We start from the raw sequence: 20527 nt of genomic DNA, 5'->3' as shown, positions 1-20527 counted from the left end.
TACAATTAATGAACATACACCGACACATTATCACCTAAGTCCAGAGTCTACCTTAGGGGGTCACTCTTAGTGTTGTACGTTCTGTGGGTCTGGACAAATGTATAATGGCATGTATCCACCACTGTAGTATCATACAGAGTAGTGTCACTACCCTAAAAATCCTCTGTGCTCTGCCTATTCATCCTTCCTTCCCGCCAGCCCCTGGCAACCACTGATTTTTTTTACTGTCTCCACAGTTTTGCCTTTTCCAGATGTCGTATTGTTGAAATCATGCAGTGTGGAGCCTTTTCACCTTAGCTTCCTTCACTTAGCAGTAGGCATTGAAGGTCCCTCCATGTCTTCTCATGGCTCAATAGCTCTTTTCTTTTTCTTGTTGGCTGGATGGACCACAGTTTATCCATTGAAAGGACATCTTTGTTGCTTCCAAGTTTTAGCAATTATGAATAAAGCTGCTGTAAACATTTGTGTGCAGGTTTTTGTGTGGCTATAAGTTTTCCTCTCCTTTGGGTAAGCACAAAGGAGCACGATTGCTAGATTGCATATGGTAAGAGTATGTGTAGTGTTGTAAGAAATCGCCAAACATTCTTTCAAAGTGGCTGCACCATGTTGCATTCCCACCAGCAGTGAATAGAGTTCCTGTTGCTCCACATCCTCACCAGCATTTGGTGTTGTTAGAATTTTGGATTTTTGCTGTTCTGATAGGTTCGTTGTTGTCATAATTTGCTTTTTTCCCTGGTGACGTGACGCAGAGTATCCTTTTATGTATTTATTTGCCATGGGTGTATCTTCTTTGGTGAGATGTCTGTTTGTCCATTTTTTAATTGGCTGTTTGTTTTCTTATTGTTGAGTTTTAAGAATTCTTTGTATACAATAGTCTCCCCTTATCCTCGGTTTCACTTTCTGTAGTTTCAGTTACTTGTGGTCAACTGCAGTCTGAAAATATTAAATGGAAAATTCCAGAAATAAGCTATAAATTTTAAATTGCACACCATTCTGAGTAGCATGATGAAATCTCACGCTGTCCTGCCTGGGACATGGGCCATCCCTTTGTCCAGCACATCCCACCCATTAGTCTTTTGGTAGCCGTCTCGGTGATCAGATGCACTGTGTAGTACTGCAGTGCTTGTGTTGATGTGACCCTTGTTTCACTTAATAATGGCCCCCAATTGCAAGAGTGGTGATGCTGGCAATTCACATATGCCAAAGAGAAGCCATGAAGTGCTTCCTTCAAGTGAAAGGGTGAAAGTTCTTGATTTCATAAAGAAAGAGAAAATCATATGCTGAGGTTACTGAGATCTATGGTAAGAATGAGTCTTCTAGTCATGAAGTTGTGAAGAAGGAAAAAGAAATTCGTGCTGGTGTTGCTGTCGCACCTCAGACTGCAAAAGCTACACCACACTGCTTAGTTAAGATGGAAAAGGCATTTAATTTGTACAAGATACTTTGAGAGAGACCACGTTCACATGACTTGTTACAGTATATTGTTATAATTCTATTTTATTATTAATGTTACTCTTACTTTATAAATTAAACTTTATCTTAAGTGTGTGTATGTAGGAAAAAAAATACAGTTGACCCTTGAACAACACGGGTTTGAACTGTGAGGGTCCACTTATACAGATTTTTTTTCAATAAATACGTACTGTAGTACTACACAATCCACGGATGCAGTTACAGAGGGCCTACTACAAAGTTATACATGGATTTTCACATGCGAGGGGGTTGGCGCCCCTAACCCCTGTGTTGCTCAAGGGTCAGCTGTGGTATATATGGGGCGCCACGGTTTCAGGCATCCACGGGGGTTTTGGAATGTATCCCCCGCGGATAAGGGGGAACTACTGTATTTTGGATACCAGTCCTTTGTCAGATGTGTCTTTTGCAAATAATTTCTCCCAGACTGTGGCCCGTCTTCTCATTCTCTTGACAGTGTCTTTCACAGAGCAGAAGTTTTTAATTTTAATGAACTCTGACTTCCTTAATTTTTTCTTTCGTGGATTGTGCTTTTGATATGATACTTAAGAAGTCATTGCTGAACACAAGGTCGTGTATGTTTTTCTCTTATGTTATCTTCTCAGAGTTTTATAGTTTGGCGTTCTACGTTTAGACCACTTTGAGTTAATTTTTGTGAAAGTTGTAAGGTCTGTGTCCTGAATCATTTTTTGCACATGGATGTCTGGTTGTTCCAACACCATTTGTTGAAAAGTCTACCCTTTCTTCATTGAATTGCATTTGCTCATTTGTCAAAGATCAACTGACTATATGTATGTGGCTCTGTTTCTGACCAATGCATTCTTAATTTAACCTGAAGGTTTTAATCCACCGTATCTTGTATAAATAACTGTATACCTTAGACAGAATATTTGAATTGCATTTTTTCAGCATCCTTACTGAGGGAAAGTGTTACAAGTATATGTTCTGGCAGTTGACATGGAGTGTACTTGGAGTTTAAGTCATTAATTAAATCATAGTTCAAAGGTGACTTTAAGAAGAGGTTGGAGTATTTAACATTGCCAAATTTCTTTTCAGTTTTTAGCCTGGTAGAAGTTGTATTTGTTGACTGTCTGCAAGGAGGGTTTGATTATGTGGATATGTCTTTTAAATGAATATTGGGGTACCTTAAATTCCTTATAAATATGGGATAAGCATTGTATTTTATTTATATTGCTATGTTTTTGAGTAGGTAGACTTTTATGTAACATTGTGATTTTAATTCAGTGGTTGATTAGTATGACTGTATGTATTTATAAATTCCCTGATCTGACCAAACATTAAATCCGTATTAGAAATAATGAAATTGGAGGAGGAGAAACTGAAGGAACACAAGGGTATGAGACTGAGGGAGTTCTGGTGGATTCCCAGGTAGCTGCTTCAAATCAGATTTTATATTAAAAGCGGGTGTGGTTACTGTTCCCAGAGGGCTGGGAGTAGCAGAGGGCCGTTTCCTGGTTCCAGTGACAGACGTGTGCCTTTGCTTCTCGTCCTCAGGTCTGAGCTCCTTCTACTCAGAGCTGATGAAGGGACTGGGTGCCGGGGGCCGCCTCTGGGAGCTCCTCGAGAGAGAGCCGGAGCTTCCTTTCAATGGTGGGTCTGAAATGGGTTTGCTCCTGTTTGCTGGGATTAAACAAATGTGGTTTCGGACCGTGACACCAGCTTCCTGCCCCACTTGGGATGGACGAACGTGAGCGGGACGCTGTCCCTTGCGTGTGGCAGGGACAGGGCCATCAGTGGGGTGGGCGGTGAGGAAGGACAGCTGCTGGGCGCTGTCATGGGGCCCCAGGGCGTCCCTGGAGGCGCGGGGACTGACCACAAAGCGTGCAGCCACTGTTTACCTCCCTGCAGGCGATTTGCTACCACAGACAGCAGGGTAGAAGTGAGTGCAGCTCAGGGGTGCAGATAGGAAGGGCCCGGCCAGTGCCCCAGACTTGTCTTCCTTGGTGCTTTTGACGTTTGTGTGGGCGGGGGGGTGGGGGGGGGCGGAGGACAGGAAGAGGGATCACGCGTATAAAAGCCTCGGAGTTGCCTGGCTTCGGGGGCGGGGCGGAGGATCCTGCCGCTGATTGGCTGGAGCTGTCTCCTTCACCAGCTGCTTCCCGGGAAGCCGGCGCTCGGGGCAGCTGTGCGGCCTGGGCCAGCTGGCCCAGGGCTCGGGGGACGGGGCTGTGAGCGGCAACCACTGCCAGCTGCTCGCTGATCCCTAGGGACTGGCGGTTGGCCCCAGGTCAGTAGCGAACGCCCAGTGTTCTCCGCTCTGACAGGCTGGGAGAGATTGAGCCCCTTCTCCCAGGTCGGGAGCAAGGCTGCACAGGACGGAGCAGACCTCTGCCCGCCTCTAGCTCTGGGGCTGTTGTGCAGTGCCCGCCTATTGACCATCATCCTCTCAAAACATGTATTTAGAGAAGGTGAGGGAAACCCTAGACAAGGGAACCGCAGAGGCAGCATACAGGGGGAAGGCCCCTGGGCTCGCCCGGACGGCTCCGCGCTGGAAGCTCCGTCCCCGGCTCGGCTGGCACGGGCAGGCTGGCTCCTCTGCACCTCGGCGTCCTGTCAGTAAGACTGGGATGGGGACTTCTGCCTCTCAGGGCTGCGAGACTCCAGCAAGGTGGCGGGCGTATGGTCGGACTGCCGGTGCAGAGCGGGTTCAGGGAAGCGCTGGTCGGAGGCCTCCTCCTGACCTGCCCGGGAAGAGCCCAGACTCCAGGACTCGCCACGCTGGGCCAGGTCTGCAGTCAGAAAGGCGGGCGCTGGGCTCCGCGGTGAGCCTGAGCTTTGCCCTGAGTGATTGGCGCTCCATCTTCCCTTGCAGAGGGGGCCATTTTAAACGAGAAGAGCTTCCAGGGCGCTTTGGAATTCAAGAACGTGCATTTCGCCTATCCAGCTCGCCCAGAGGTGCCCATATTCCAGGATTTCAGCCTTTCTATCCCAGCAGGATCCATCACAGCGCTGGTTGGCCCAAGTGGTTCTGGCAAATCAACAGTGATTTCTCTCCTGCTGAGGCTGTACGACCCCAGCGCTGGTGAGTGGCTGAGCACGTTGTAGGACGGGAGGCCTCTCCTGAGCCCCCAGAGAGGATCAGATTACGCAGGGGCCGTTCAGTGCCCGAGTTCTGAACGACTTCTGAACGCAGAGGGTTTGTTCCCAGGAAGGAAATCCCAAACAGAGGATTCACTTTTCAGGCTATGGCAGCTCGTACAGAGGGCCCGTCGGGCACATTGTATACCTTGTGTTCGCCACTCAGGTCCAGAGTGGCTTCCTGCACCCCACCTCCTCCTCGTCTCCCGTGTGGTGCTTCCTCCACCGGGAGAGGGGCCCCAAGAAGGTGCCTCGGGGCTGCTGAGCACCGCCGGCCACGGCCGCACCGTGAGTAAGTGCCACTCGGTGCCGGCCCTGAGCTTGTGCGGGAGCCCGGGCTCTCCCTGAAGCCCTCCGGTCCTCCTGCCTGGGGCTGGTGTGCAGACAGGGCACGTGGCCGTCACTGAGTCACTTCTGGGCCGCTGCTCCGTTGAAGCTTTCTTGCGGTAGTAGCGGTTTTCTTATGGATTTTTCTCTTTCAGGTTTTTTTTTAAATTTTTAACTGGATTATAGCAGCTTTCAGAGCAAAGAACACATTATTTTACTTCTTTATATCTTTTTAAAATATACAGTTGACATACAACGTATGAGTTTCAGGTGTATAGCGTAATGATTCAGTATACGTATATACTGTGAAATGACCACCACAGTGTGTCAGGCTAACATCCATCACCACACACGGTTACAGAGTTGACATCCTTCTTTGTGTCAGAGCTCGGAGAAGATAGTCTGTTTTGGGATTAAGAAAACAATGATGGGGACTCCCCCGGTGGTCCAGTGGCTAAGACTCTGCGCTCCCAATGCAGGGGGCCTGGGTTCGATCCCTGGTCAGGGAACTAGATCCCACGTGCATGCCGCAACTGAGAGTCCGCATGCTGCAACTAAGACCCAACGCAGCCAAAATAAAATTAAATAAATAAATATTTTAAAAAAAGAATGATATTTCTCAGCAAAAAAACAATTGTCGGTATAAAATAAAACCATGAATTTAAAGAGTATGTCTTATGGTGTTTTTGGTTACAACAGTGTGAGAGCTGGTTATGTGCCAGGTAATTATCTGACTCACAGATCCTGACCCACAGAACCACCAAGTGCGTTAAAATGAGTATTACTACACTGTTTGCCTCTGGAATCACTGCCTTGGTTTACCCTCTACTTGCTGTAAAATTCTGAGTTTAGAAAAATCCTAGTGAGGGGGATGCAAATCAAGTCAAAATACTAAGTCTCTAGTTTCTTCATCACAGTGAATAAATCAAGGAGAAAAGCCACTACACTTACATTCCTGCCTTGTGTAGCCTGTAGAACACTTATACTTTTTAAGTCAAGACCTCAGGTTTTTGTAGGTTTATGAAAGTTTATAGCTGGCTTGTATAATGCCACACACCTAACTGAGAAGGAATGGGATTTCTTGTGATGGTCGCTGTCATTGTAATCGGGAAGCATGATTGCATTCCCTCAAGGTGTAGAGGTAATTCTGTCAACTGAGGTCACAGAGTTATATCTGACTGTTGAAACACTCTGCCACCGTGTCAAACAGAGTCTTAGTTGCAGACAGCAGACTCTCCAGCTATGCTTACTCGGGAAGGCAAGCTGGATGGATGAGCTAGGTGGGCTTACTCATCTAACCACTGCAGGGAGGCAGTAGGCGTGGACGATCCAGAAAAGTCCCTTTTAGTTCTAAAATTCCCTAAAATACGTTGGTTTTAGATTCTGTTTGGAGATTTTGAGTATCTGATCTTTAAAAAACTGAGTCTGGAATTTTCACGCGAGATCCTTTCTGTGTTTACATCAGTCATTGGCCCCATGATACCCAGTGACTCTTTCCTTCTTCTCTGCAAGGAACGATCAGTCTTGATGGCCGTGACATCCGTCAGCTAAATCCAGTCTGGCTGAGATCCAAGATTGGGACAGTGAGTCAGGTAGGAGGGGAGGGCTCCATTTTTATTACATTTTCTTTTAAAATGGCTTCTGTCATTTGCTTTTTTCTTGGTCTTGAACCTTTCAAAAGAAAAGGAATGGAAGTTTTCCAGATGTATGAAACCAATCTCCAGGGCAGGTTGTTTAGGTTTGTAAATAGTGCTGTTTCCTGAAAACCTTAAACATTTTAACCACTCGAAGCATTGACTTTATCAGAAGCTGGGGACTGGCATTACTTTGTAATGCAGATAGTCTAGAAGAAGACTGGGGAGAAAAAGATACAACTTTTTCGCTTCTACTGGCTCTTCCTCAATTCTCATTTTCATTACTAGCCGGTCTACTGTTTTGCATAATGGGTTTCAGAGACAGGCAAGCAAAGGCTGTGGCCAGAGCCAGGGTCTCCTTGCAAAGAGTCTGCAGATTTCAAGAACCTTGATGTCATGCGGCCTCTTTGACGAGGCTGTTTTCACAAGACCACTCGGTGCAGGGGGATTTTGACACAGCTATTGGTATTTTTATCACCAAGCTTCGTGCACAGCAGGCAAACCCAAGCACACCAACTCCTGAGCCTCTTCCGCTAATGAGCCTTCCCTCAGCACCACTCCACTGGTCGGGGGCAGTGACGGGGGGCTTGGCTCGGTGGTGCAAGGGTAACGGCAGTGCCACAGCCTTACAGGGAGGGAGAAAGAAGCTGGGAGTTCATTTGCTTTTTAGGACTATTCCACAGAATGGCTCTGTCCAAATGCCACGTTCCCGCCTGCTCTGTGTGTATTTCAAAAAGTGATAGATAGAAATGGATTCTCCCATTGCCCTTGGACGGCAGGCAGCTGGAGAACACAGACGGGCTCGGGGTCCTCCTTGGGGAGGGGGGCTTGCGCTTACAGAGCACCTGCTGTGTGCTGGATGCTCGCAGGTGGCTACTGTGGGACCCCATGTCCTGCAGTGGGGGACCTACAGGTGACAAAGGCAGTCCTGCTCGTGCTAATGCATGCATTTTTTAATCGCCCACGGGGTATATTTATGGAGAATGAACCAAAAAAACAGTATATATTCTCTGGGAACCGTTTAGCGTCTTAGCTGTAAGTATTGTACTAAGCTCCACTGTATTTACTAGACTGTTGCAATTTGCAGTGAATACGTTTTATTTCCAATGTGTAGGAACCAATTTTGTTTTCTTGCTCAATTGCGGAGAACATTGCCTATGGCGCAGACGACCCTTCCTCGGTGACGGCCGAGCAGGTAGAGAAAGTGGCTGGTGTAGCCAATGCAGCTGCGTTCATCCGACATTTCCCTCAAGGGTTCAACACTGTGGTCGGAGAAAAGGGCGTGCTCCTCTCAGGTACCTTTTTGTTACCCCTTTGCGGCAAACACTCTCTAAACATTTCCTGTCGCAGTGTTATTTTCTAATTAGGCTTTTGTCCTTAGAGTTTATGAAATTAACCTTTTTCGTTTTCTCACATCTCTTTTGTATGTGGACAACTCCCCAGTGCCTTTCACTTTCCACCCCAGATGTGCTTCCAGATTCCCACTGGGGTCCCACTGGGTAGTACTCAGCCACAGCAGCTTTCTCTCATCCCAGAAAAGACATGTTTTGCAACTCGAGATCCTTGAAAATTGTAGAAAATAAGACAGATACCGCGGATGGCAGGATGACTTGTCCAGGGAGGCAGAGACTGGATCAGGGCAGACGTGCAGCTGAAGGAGCTCCTTATTCCCCACTTCGTAGGTTACGTGTAGACCCAGGACTTACAGACTTTTCTGTAGAGGGCCAGAGAGTAGATGATTTAGGTTTGTGCGTCACACGTGGTCTCTGTCACAGTCGTCTTATTATTTTTTAACGACTCTTTTAAAACATAAAAACCATTCTCAGCTTGAGGCTGTGCACAGACAGGCCCTGGTCCAGACCTGGCCCAGGTGGAGTCCGCTCTGCCCCGTCCTGGACGAATGGGGGCTCGCAGGGCTGTGGCACCATCTGGCCCGTGGTGTCGGCTCACCCTGCAGGTCAGATCGCCCTTGGGGGCGGTGTTTCCAGGAGGGAAAGAGAAAACAGTTCTGTTGCTTTCGAGCGCAGAAGTGGGACCAATGAATAGAGGAGTAAATTTTTCGTTAAACACAGATTTTTTTTTTATTACAAATGTTCAACTGTACTTCCTTTCACGGCGAGCTCTGTCACTGGATGTGTCCGAGCAGGGGATGGAGGCCTCCATGTCAGAGTGTAGGCTGCCAGGTTGGACTGGAGCAGGAGTCCTTTCCAGTGCTAAACTTTGTGCTTGAACTTAGACTACAGACAATTTAACACAAAAACGTTTTAAGTTTGTTGTGTATGATTTGTTTAAATGATACGCAGTAGATGAAAAACTGTTTTTTGATAGATTGGGGAAGTTCTGGGGGTTTTGATAGATTGGGGAAGTTCTGGGGTTTTTGATAGATTGGAGAAGTTCCAGGAGTAGAACCGCTACTGCGTCCCTGGAACAGATGTGTCCTTGGGCAGGACGCCAGTGTAAGCTTTACCGAGATGGAGGAGTGAGGTTGGGAGCTACCTGTGCTCTGTCCCATGAGCACAGCACCTGCTCCCTTCGAACAGGTGCTGCATGTCCTTCCCTTTGACCAGGATTCTCAAGCTCCATCTCCCAGTGAAATAACCAGAGGTTTCAATCTACCCTGGAGGAAGGGTGGGCATCTAGCAGTAGGCCCCCCGTGTGCTCATTGGCACTGGGGTTTTCAGAGCTGCCCAGAGCCCTTGCTGGCTGCTCTGCTGACCCACACCGAGCACTCAGACCCCCACCAACCAGAGAATCCGGAAAGGAAGGGTTTTTCCTCCTTCCCTCATCGTGAGGGTGGGGTTGCCTGGTTGAGGACAGCTTTTAGCAGTGCCACCCATTTCAGTTTAAATGATTAACTTGTCTTAGATGAAATGATAAGTAGGTTCAGCCAGTAACATCAACCAAAAAGGAATGTTTTCATCACCAAAAGTGGAATTGAGTTTCCTAACATGAACTAAGTTGGGAGGAGTGAGCTGAGTCCTGCTCTGAGACTTCACCAGTTGTAACTTAGGAGAGCGTCCCTGGGGGAAAGGAGAGGGTGGGGTGGAACAGGGATGAGGAGGGGAATTGTCATCTGTCTGTCCCTTCCACCCTTCCCCCACACCGCCCCCCCTTGCGTTTAGTAGAATTTGAGTTTTACAAAGGGGGCTGGCTAGAATGGCATAGTCTATCTGTTGCCCCCAGTTTCATACATGCACAAAGTACCGCATATGTCGGTTGTTCCCTGGGGCAGGAAAAAGAAAACACCGTGAGAGTGGAAGTATGGAGTGGTGTTCTGGGCGGACAGTGGAGTTACCAGTCCCAGCTCCTTTCGCCCCTGTCCATCTCACGTACTGCTCGGAAACCTCTAACTTTCTCGAGTTGCCCGTTTGTTTCCTGCTACAAGAGGTGCTGTCTTGGGGGACGCGGCACGTGTGTGGTTAAAAGCACACCCCACTGTTCAGACCTCGGCTCTGCCGCTGACCAGCTGTGAGGCCTCTCGCAGGATATTTGTGCCTCAGCTTTTCACCTGTAAAAAGAGAATCATTATAGGATCTACTTCAAAGGCTTGTTTTTGAGATGAAATGAAATAATACATGTAATGCATTTAGGAAATGCCTGGGACGTAGGAATTCCTCAGTGTTAGCCATGATAATAATTGTTGTTATTATTAATCTTGAGATAGATGAGAAAACATTATAATATTTAAAACATAGGTTTCTGTTCTCGCATCTATCTCAACTATGACTGGGAGAAACTACCTTCAAATTGTCATATGGCTCATCAGAAAAGCCTATTACCAAGAATTTTTGTTAAGGCCTTCAATTTAAAAATGTATATATTGTCATTGTCAGGTGGGCAGAAACAGCGAATTGCAATTGCCCGTGCTCTGCTTAAGGTAAGCCCGAAGCCTCTCGGCCGGGGTTGGCATTGTTCTTCATCAGGGACCTTGTAATTTGTAATGTGCAACTTTTCTTCTTCTTCCTTTTTCTTGGGAAGGGGCGGGTGGGTATATGGTTGACAGTTCTGGTGAAAGATGAGTTGGGAATTCCACTGAGTACCTGTGGTCCAAATTTAGCAAGTGTTTCCTGAGTATTAGGAGCCAGAGGGAGAACAGTTTAACACACAGATCTTCCATCAAGAAGCATACAGAATATTTTAAAAAAAGAACGTCTCTATGTGTGTAACTGAGTCACTTTGCTGTGCAGCAGAGATTGGCACAGCATGGTATATCAACTATACTTCAGTACAAAAAAATAATAAAATTAAAGAAGCATACAGTCTAACTGGTGGAGTAGTGATTATATCAAAATACCAAAATAGTACAAGTATGCTTACTTGTATAATCTGTAATCACCTGCTAAACTGAATAGTACGGACTTGAAATACTTATACAAGACTCCTAAGAGGAGAGGGAAAAGCTGAAAGTCATAGACATTGTATTTTTTAGGAAATGATGGCCTTCTCCTTTGTTATATAACTATCCTCCTCAGATTTATAGGTGATTTTTTTTAAAAAACAGCTTTATTGAAGCATGATTTACATATCATAAGACTGACCAGTTTTAAATGTACTTTTCAGCGACTTTTAGTAAATTTACAGAGTTGTGCACCCATCACACAATCCAATTTTAGAACATTTCTATCACCCTGATACCCTTTTGCAACCTTTCTGCCTTCCGAGCCCCAGCCTGCCACTAATCTACTTTCTGTTTGTCTAGATTTGCCTTTCTGGACATTTCAGATAAATGTAATCAGACAAGATACGGTCTCCTGCTTCTAGCCTCTTTCACTAGTATAGTTTTTGAGGTTCCTCCATGTTGTAGCCTGTATCAGTACTTTATTCCTTTCCATTCCTTTGTATGGACAGACCACAATTTGTTTATCACCCAAATGTTAATGAACTTTTGGGTTGTTTCCGGTTTAGGGCTGTTGTGAATAGCACTGCTCCGAATGAATAGTGTACAAGCTTTTGTGTGGGCATGTTTTCACTTCTTACGGATAGATTCCTAGACAAAGCTAGAATTTATGTGTTTCTCAGTTCTGTGTGTACTACTCCTAGCTAAACTATAAGCAGGACCTTGAGAGTCCATCTGACTCACTTTAGAGCCCCACTTCATACTGTTAGTTGATTCACCAGCAGGTTAAAACTGCACTATGAAGAATATCCGGTTCATTGATCACTGTGATCATGGTTTAAAATCATGTCTAAATCTTCCATTTATGAGCTTATCTCAGACACTTATGAGCTTGTTTTTCTTCTTTTGTAGCAGCTTTATTGTGATAGAATTCACACACTCTACAGTTCACCCATGGAAAGCATACAGTTCAGTGTTAGCGTATTCAGAGTTGTGCATCCATCACCATAATCAATTTTAGAACATTTTCATCACCCCCAAAATAGCATCCACACACCACCCTGCCTTATTTCCCCATTGACCCCAGTCCCAGGTAACGGCTCTGCCCCTGCAGAGGTGCCTGTTGTAGATATTTCCTGTGTGATTTCCTAAGTGGAATCACACACGAGGTGGACTTTTGTGTCTGGCTCCTCTCGCTCAGCAGAATGTTTTCAAGGGTCATCCATGTTGTATCATGTATCAGTACTTTATTTCATTCTGTTACTGAGAGTTTGTGTTTTTCTAATAAAATTATGTTTTCTTTTCCTTTTAATGTTTTTCCTTCTTCAGAATCCCAGAATTCTTCTCCTAGATGAAGCAACCAGGTGAGGCTATCTTAATGTGTAATTGGATTAAACCAAATTCTTCCTCTATCACAAACTTTTATTCTGTACTTCAAGTGATACGGCTGAGAATGCCTTACACTTTAAAGTCATGGGGTCTGAATTAATCATGACAGTTGGGAGGCAGTGAGCAGGCTGAGTCATGAGTTGAGGGTTCTAGTTCCAATTCAGACATTTGTGATGAATCCCTGATCACCAATCAGCAACTGTGCAAAATGCTTTTAACTTACATGGCAGTAGTTCTATGGAGATCAAGGGTCCAAAGCTTCTTTTTTTTTACAGTAACTTTATAATATAAAATATAGATAGTTGACCCAAGAAGTTGCAATTTTGATCATAGTGAAAATTGGCTGCTAATGAGGGGCCAGTGTACGTGTACCAGGAAATACACGCGTGAACAGTGTGCGTGGCCCTGACGTCTTTGCTTTCCTGTGGGCTCTCCTATTTAGTGCACTGGACGCTGAAAACGAGTATCTCGTTCAGCAAGCTCTGGATCGACTGATGGAAGGAAGGACGGTGTTCATCATCGCCCATCGTCTGTCCACCATTAAGAATGCCAATATGGTAGCTGTCCTTGACCAGGGGAAGATCACCGAGTGTGGGAAACACGAAGAACTGCTTTCGAAACCAGACGGGATATACAGGAAATTAATGAATAAACAGAGTTTTATTTCAGCATAAAGAAGCAATTATTGGTAAACTTAATATGAGACACTTTAAAGCAAAGCAGCACTGCAGGAAAAAAAATTTTTAAAAACCCAGGCTGTATGAAATCTGTAAATCATACTTCAAGTTATTTGAAATCTGCCTATTTTTTCCAAAGATTGTAAAATATTGTTTTGAGATCGACCTGTTCTCAAGACCTTTTTATTCAGAGTTTTAATAATTGTAACTTTCTAAATGTCAAGCTCACTGAAGTTATTTTCAGGTTTTGTACTTTTATCTTGGAATATTTTGATTAATATAGCCTGGCACCTCACTTTCTTTTATCTGCTGTTATAAATTGAAGCTATTGTCAAATGACAACTTTTAAAAGGGAATTATAAATAAAGAGCCTAATTATTTTAGGCCACTTTACCAATCACTGTGTAATCTCTTGGTAGTACTCTACCTACTTTGGGTATCATTTTACTAGGTAGCATAATAGAAGGTGAAAATCTAACCCTTTATTTTATCCTGATAATCTCATAAAGCAAACCTGACATATATATATATATATATATATGTATCTATATATATATATATATATATATATATGTATATATATATACACACACACACAGAAATCGTTAACGTCACATGGCGAGGAGGGATCATGTATATTCCCCATCTCCTCTGTCTTCAGAGGTGTGAAAGTTCAGGGACATGTGTTCCTCTGGGCTGAGACTGTGTTTGGATGTGTGCATTTGCAACATTTTTGGCACATGAGAACCTGATGAGTTGTGAAAAGGGAAGAGACCCCATCCTTTGAATATAAGAACTTCTTATTTCATTATTTACATATTTGTTTCTGTGAATTTGGGAAGCCAGGCATGAACTGCCAGGTATTATCAAGAAGGATGTAAAAATGAATTTTACACTTAATGTTGTCTGAGGCATGTGTCTTGAAAATTATTTTTTAAGAGTTTATAACTCCTAGCCAAATTTTACAGGTTTTTGTCGGTTACTTAGTTTTGAAATTTCATTCAATGAGGCTAAATTCCAAAATTATTAATATAACTATAATGTTCAACCTTAAAACATTTGAAGGAAGCTTATATGTTCTTGCTATTCTGCAGAAGACCAAGAAACCTTAAGAGCTTGTCACTCTTCTGAAAAGAGGACATAACTAACCATCTTTCTTTTATTTGTGGTTATAGTTTTGTTCACCTAAATTTCTGAAAATTCCTCAAGCAATGCTGACGCCATTGGATTTGTTGTATTTCATATCAGCACCATTAATTTGCTGTTGCCTCAAGAAAAAGTACTTTTCTACATTGATAATGCCAGAACCTAAGAAGTAACAATGTTGATGTGATTAAAATGGAAGTTTTCTCGTGTCCTAAGTATGGATTAGTTTCCTGATTATACTGGAAGAAACCACTATTTCATGATAAGCGTGGAATATTACATTTCATTCTATGTAAGGGAATTTATTAATGAATAAAATGAATTCAGTGAATGAATGAACTCAGTCTTCTTTGAATTAGTAAACAGTACATCTGTGACAGTCATCTTAACAAGCTTTACTTGTTTTCTTCATGGTTTACTACTATGGTATAGTTCTCAGAAAGCAAACAAATACAATCACAAGGTTGGATCTGAGGGAAATCTCTTTGTGCCATAGAAATAGTTACAAAATTGAATTTGATCATTATATTTTATTTTCTCATACAAGGTGTTTAATTGTGTCTTGGGTAACATTTTATATCATGGATTAAAATTCAAGCACATTACATTTATTGTGCACTTTATTTCTATTATTATTACAGATGCAGCTTAATTGTCACTTGCCACTCACTGATAGGTTTTTGATACGAGTCTGCAAGCTATTGATTTATTATGGTCTCTGTGCAGTCAAACGTCTCCGCTAACGATGATCTGTATCTGCAGCCGCTCCCCAGTGCTAACATCACCACCTCAGCTCCACCTCAGATCATCAGGCATTAGATTCTCATAAGGAGCGTGCCAGCTAGATCCCTCGCATGTGCAGTTCACAGTAGGGTTCGCGCTCCTGTGAGAATCTAATGCTGCCGCTGATCTGATAGGAGGCGGAGCTCAGGTGGTAATGGGAGCGATGGGAAGCGGCTGTGAATACAGATGAAGCTTCGCTCGCTCACGCATCGCTCATCTCCTGCTGTGCGGCCTGGTTCCTAACAGGCCACAGACTGGTAGCCATCTAGTAGATAAGCAAAACGAAATTTAAATCACGTGAAAGCCTCCACGTGAAGATAAAATGTCACATCAGTGAGCTTAGTGTTTTGTTGTCTGCTCTCCCAGGCTCCTCTCTCTGCAAGGTCTCTGACCTTGGACCTGACTGGTTCCCAGGAAATAATCACAGATTAAACCATTACAGGCTGTACCCTGTATATGTACTTTTATAAAGTAGGGCTCCGTTTAGGGAAATCCATTTTATTCCATAAAAGTGCCAAAGCTGTTAGAAAATAAATGAAAACAAATGTAAATTGTTGTAAAACATTAAGTATATTAATGAAAGAAGTATATGGAAACTGCATTGTAAATGTTCATTTGAGGGTGTTTTTGTACGTTTTTACATCTGAGGCATCATGGAGCTTAGCTGGTAATCTCCATTCAACTCATTCAATAAACATTTATGGAACATCTTCTATTTTGTTAGGTCCTGTGCTAGGTGCTGGCTGAGGCTCCCTCATGAAGCTGGCACAGGGGTCCACAAGCTGTGACCTGCTACCTGTTTTGTATGGCCTGCAAAGCTAAGGATGGTTTTTACAGTTTTAAATGGTTAAAAAAATTCATAATACATGAAAGGTACATGAAATTCAAATTTCAGTGTCCATAAGTAGAATTTTATTGGAACACAGCCATACTCACTCAGGGCAACAGACAGCAAGCTGGAGATTCTTCCTCTCTGGCCCTTGACAGAAAAAGTTTGCAGCCTCCAGAACTGGGGAAAACAACACACATTCTTCACTGCTTGAAGAACGTTTAAACTATGCTGACATTTAGAGTTATCTCAAGAAGTTCCATTGCCACTAGATGGGGGCCTTGGAAATGATTGGGCCTGGATAATTTCCATGATGAGTTCTTCATTGTACCCCTGCCTTTCCATTTGAAGAGGGTCATAATTACTGTGTTGCTGAGAATGGAATTCTGATAGTTCTACTGCATCTGCAGGAAATAATCCTGGCTGCTTTCCTGTTGTTGACTGAAGGGATGAGTCCCACATCAATCAGTTTGGTCTTAACAGAATGGGCTGTGTCTTAGGAAGGCTGGACAGAGGGAGGCACACCTAGGCTGAGAATCTTACACACATGCTGCACTTGTGGGGTATCTTTCTTTTTATCTTAAACAAAAATGGGCTTATATTGGACATACTAATTTTTAACCAACCTGCTTTTTTTATTTGATAATATCTTCCTACATCTGCAAGTATTCATTACACACATCCACATGTATTCTTTTTAACCATATAGCATTCTATAATGTGAGTATACTAGAAATCTATTGTTGGACATTTATCTTACTTGCTGTATTCTTTGCTGTCATAAACAACATTACCTATATATCTTTGTTTTCTTTGATTTTTTTCCAGACAAATTTCTAAAAGTGAAATGGCTAAGTTTAAAGAGCATATACAAATTATAAGGCTTTTTGATAGATTGTCCTCATAAAAGACTACTAATTCATAATCCCACCAGGAGGCTATACAGTAGGGCCTCTTTCTCCACAGTCTTTTCAACATGAGCTATTTTCATTTTTTAAAACATTCCTGCTAGTTCAACAGGCAAACAATGCTGATGGGTGGTTTAACTTGCATTTCTTTAATTACTAGTGAAGTTTAAGACCTTTTCATGTGTTTTTTGTCATTTTTAGTCTTTGATCTAGTGCTACTTCATGCCCTTCATACATTTCCATTTTTTTCTATTGGGGTAGCTTGCATTCTCTTACTGATCTTCTTTAAAGTTTACTATTATAAATATTTTTTCTTCAGATTTTTTGTGTTTTTTTGACATCCACAAATGTAATGGTATCTCTATTCTCTAATTCTCACAAGTGGGCACTATTAGTAGTTTATCAGAGGCTCAAAAAGGTGACACAGATAGTAGATAGCAGAGGTGGGATTTGAAACAAGTCCCATTTAATTCCAGAGTCTATATACTCTGTCAGTTACTACACAGTAGTTATCAAAATGTCCCAAGACAGCTGTCTCAATAACACTTGGGAATGTAAATGTTAGAAATGCAGATTCTCAAGCCTCAGCCCAACGAGTCAGACACCGAGGTGGGGCTCAGCCGTGTAGCTTAGCCAGCCATCCAGGTGGTGCTGGTGCCCACTTAGGCTGGAGCGCCACTGCACTACACTACCCTTCCTTCTGGATTTCTAGAGTAAGTGGCTGCACTAGCTTCAACGAGGGAGAAAGATAAACAGGGAAATGGCAGCACTGGGGAAGGATAAAGACGCCCTCGGCTGCCCCAAGGCGAATGTGCTGAGTATCTTCTGTTCCACGTGCCTCCTCCACTCTATCCTCCAGGAGGCCGGCCTCCAGACTGTCCTAGTGTCCTCCTCCCTCACACACTGGCCTCCTTGCACTGAGGTCACGATACGAACACTCCCAGTCCCCTTCTTTCTGGATTCCCATGAGTTGGCTGCAACTCCTGACCCAAAGCCACGGCTCTGGCAGGTGGCCCTATTTCTCAGGTTCTGGTGACCCCCTCCTTTCTTGGCCCATCTGCTGTTAGGAGCCTCAAGGCTTTACACGATCCCTAATAGTCCTTTTGGTTTTTTTTTTCATTTATTTATTTATTTTATTTTTGGCTGCATTGGGTCTTTGTTGCTGTGCACGGGCTTTCTCTAGTTGCGGCGAGCGGGGGCTACTCTTCATTGCAGTGCACGGGCTTCTCACTGTGGTGGCTTCTCTTGTTTTGGAGCATGGGCTCTAGGCACTCAGGCTTCAGTAGTTGTGGCATGAGGGCTCAGTAGTTGTGGTGCACGGGCTTAGTTGCTCCGCGGCATGTGGGATCTTCCCAGACCAGGGCTCGAACCCGCGTCCCCTGAATTGGCAGGCGTATTCTTAACCACTGCGCCACCAGGGAACTCCCCCTAATAGTCCTTTATTAAACTCTACCCAGCTTGAGGGTGCTATCTATTTCCTCTGGGATCTTGTTTGATAGAGTTTACAAGGCCCTTCCTGGGCCCTCATTTCTCCAGTCTCCTCTACTTTTACTCACTTGTCATTGGTTGGTTTGTCTGAAGTCCCTGGAATGCACCAAGCTCTTTGCTGCTTCAGGACCTTTGCCTGAGGATCCACTGCTTCAAACACTCTTCCCCCTCTTCTTTGCCTGGCTGACCGCACGTCTCAGCATAGACGGCCTTTTCTCTCAGAGGCCTTGTAGATCTTCTTCCAAAATCAGGTACCCCAGTCATTCTCTGTCAGACATCCTGCTCTTTTCTTTCATAGTACACATCTCAACTTGTAGTTGCGTAAATAAATTTGTGTCCATTTGTTCAGTATCTGTCCTTCTCACTGGGCTGTGACTCCATGAGGGCAGGGCCCTTGGCTGCTTTGTTTACCGTTATAAACCTCAGCACTTAGCGCATAGTCTGGCACGCGGTGTGTACTCAATAAATCCAGAATGAATGAGTGACTGTCTATTCGCCATCCTTCCTTAGTCATACATCTGGACTCCAGGGAAGTTCCTTTGAGCACAAAGGTGCTGGTGAGTCGTTCCAACCCCTGCAAATAGCAACTTTTATAACTGGCTGGTGGACAAACCACTAACCAGACCCACAAAGCCCAAGAACAGATTTATCCCACAAATACCCACTCAGCCACGACTACCCTCATCCCCCTGAATGAAACAAGGGGGGAATGCACGGGGATATAAAAGCTATAAGACTCAAAGATGAAGTGCGAAGTTGGGTTATAAATCTAAGTGGAAGAAAGAGCAAAGCAGCTTGCCTATATAACCTTTGAGATGACTCTCCTGATGCTATAACGTGCACAAAAGAATGGCTTCCCAGGGGAAATGCCAACACCTGACATCCACATTGTGGTCTCCCACATATGCATATGCCAGTGTTTACTTAACCATTCCCTTATTTCAACAAATATTTAATGAAAGTCTATGTACCTGTTATGGTGTGCACAAAGGGAACAGCTGTTAAGGCATTCAAAAGGAGCTAAGTGTGACAGACGGTTATGTAAACAACTATCAGGCAGGGTAAAAATATTATAAATAGCCTCTACGTAGGAGCACAGGGGGCAAAGGATAAAGGGATGCCTAGTCCTGTGGAAGGCTGCACCGAGAAGGCAGCACTGAAGTAAGACTTGATGTAAGAGGCAGACGCTTGTGGGCAAAGGGGAAGAGAACGCGTTCCAGGCAGAAGAAACGTGTGCAAGGGCAGTGGAGGCAGGTGTGGGTTAGGGACAGAAAAGCCAGCCAGAGTTAAATCACAAAGGACCTTGCAAGGGAGCTTAGCAAATTACCTTTGGGCAACGATCAGCCAGAGCATTTAGAAGCCCAAGAGCAGCTTCTGGTTTGCCTGAGTTTGTTAAGAGGTGTCGATTAAAAAAATATATTCACAACCTAAAAGTTGAGAGTTGTGTTTTATTTGGCGGGAATTTTTAGGACTTCAAGCCCAGGAGGCAGCATCTCAACTAACCCTGAGAGAACTGCTCCAAGGAGGTTAGGGGGGGAGCCAGGATATATAGAGGTTTTGCAACAAAGGGCAGGTAGTCTGAATGTCAAAATATTACTGTTAAAGAAAACCAGGTATGTCAAGTTAAGGAATTTAGTACTTTTCTATGTATGGGAAGATGCAAGAGTCTGGGCTCACCGAAATCGTCCCTTTGATGTGCACCTCAGCTATCTGGGGCCTGCATCCTGTGTTTTCATATCCTGAGTTTCCTCAAGGCTCACCAGCTCACCATCAGCTGTGGCTGCAATCGCTGATGACTGACATCCTCTGTTTACTGATACGGCAGGCAATATTCCATTTATCAGCTGGCAGCGTGGGAGGACAGTGTTGTAAGACTACACAGAGGCACGGAGACTCAAAAAAGAGGCGAAAGTCTACGAAAGAGGGAAAAGATGAACACCTGAACCAGGGCAGAGGCAGTGCAGGTGTGGTTTCTACTAGAGATGCTCAGTACAATGTCCCAGGCGTCACAGTGGAGGAGAGTGTGAAGAATGACCCTAGGACAGACCTCTTCCTTTTGCCTTGGCCAACTGCCTAGTTTTACCAAATGGGGCAGAGGTGGTAGTAAGATAGGGGTCCTAATGAAAGCGTGAAACCAGCTTTTAGCGATTGGATTGTGAGGCGTCTGCAGGACTTCCAGGTGAAAGCGTCCACTAGGCGGCTGTCAGAAGCCTGTGGTTTTTGAGCAGGATCTGGTTAGCGATACGGACTTGTGGCGTCACCAACGTGAATGGGAAATGACAAACCTAGAGGATAACATCTAAAACACTGAGTGTGAAACCAGTGTCAGATTTAACACTTTTCCTCCCTTCTCAGCTTGGACCAGGGAAGAACTCTTCATCTCCCAAGAGGCTCAGAAAGGACCAGTGTGCAGAGGCTTTGCGTTCCAGTTGCTGGAGGGC

At 44.3% G+C, this 20527-nt stretch overlaps 1 protein-coding gene across 1 annotated transcript in view; it reads left to right on the top strand.

Annotated features, from left to right (window-relative positions):
* ABCB10 (ATP binding cassette subfamily B member 10) overlaps window positions 1-13518 on the top strand; it is a 31936-nt gene extending 18418 nt beyond the window's left edge. The window contains exons 7-13 of the mRNA XM_059899820.1: window positions 2986-3081; window positions 4304-4513; window positions 6409-6488; window positions 7645-7825; window positions 10364-10407; window positions 12196-12230; window positions 12698-13518. Of these exons, the coding sequence (XP_059755803.1) occupies window positions 2986-3081; window positions 4304-4513; window positions 6409-6488; window positions 7645-7825; window positions 10364-10407; window positions 12196-12230; window positions 12698-12929 (878 nt within the window). The 3' untranslated portion in view covers window positions 12930-13518. The remainder of the gene's footprint in view (window positions 1-2985; window positions 3082-4303; window positions 4514-6408; window positions 6489-7644; window positions 7826-10363; window positions 10408-12195; window positions 12231-12697) is intronic.
* The last annotated feature ends 7009 nt before the right edge of the window (window positions 13519-20527 follow it).

This window comes from Balaenoptera ricei, chromosome 16, assembly GCF_028023285.1.
Source record: "Balaenoptera ricei isolate mBalRic1 chromosome 16, mBalRic1.hap2, whole genome shotgun sequence".
Taxonomy (NCBI): Eukaryota; Metazoa; Chordata; class Mammalia; order Artiodactyla; family Balaenopteridae; genus Balaenoptera; species Balaenoptera ricei.
The sequence above is the reverse complement of the archived record's forward strand: the minus strand, read 5'-3'. Positions and strand labels throughout refer to the sequence as shown.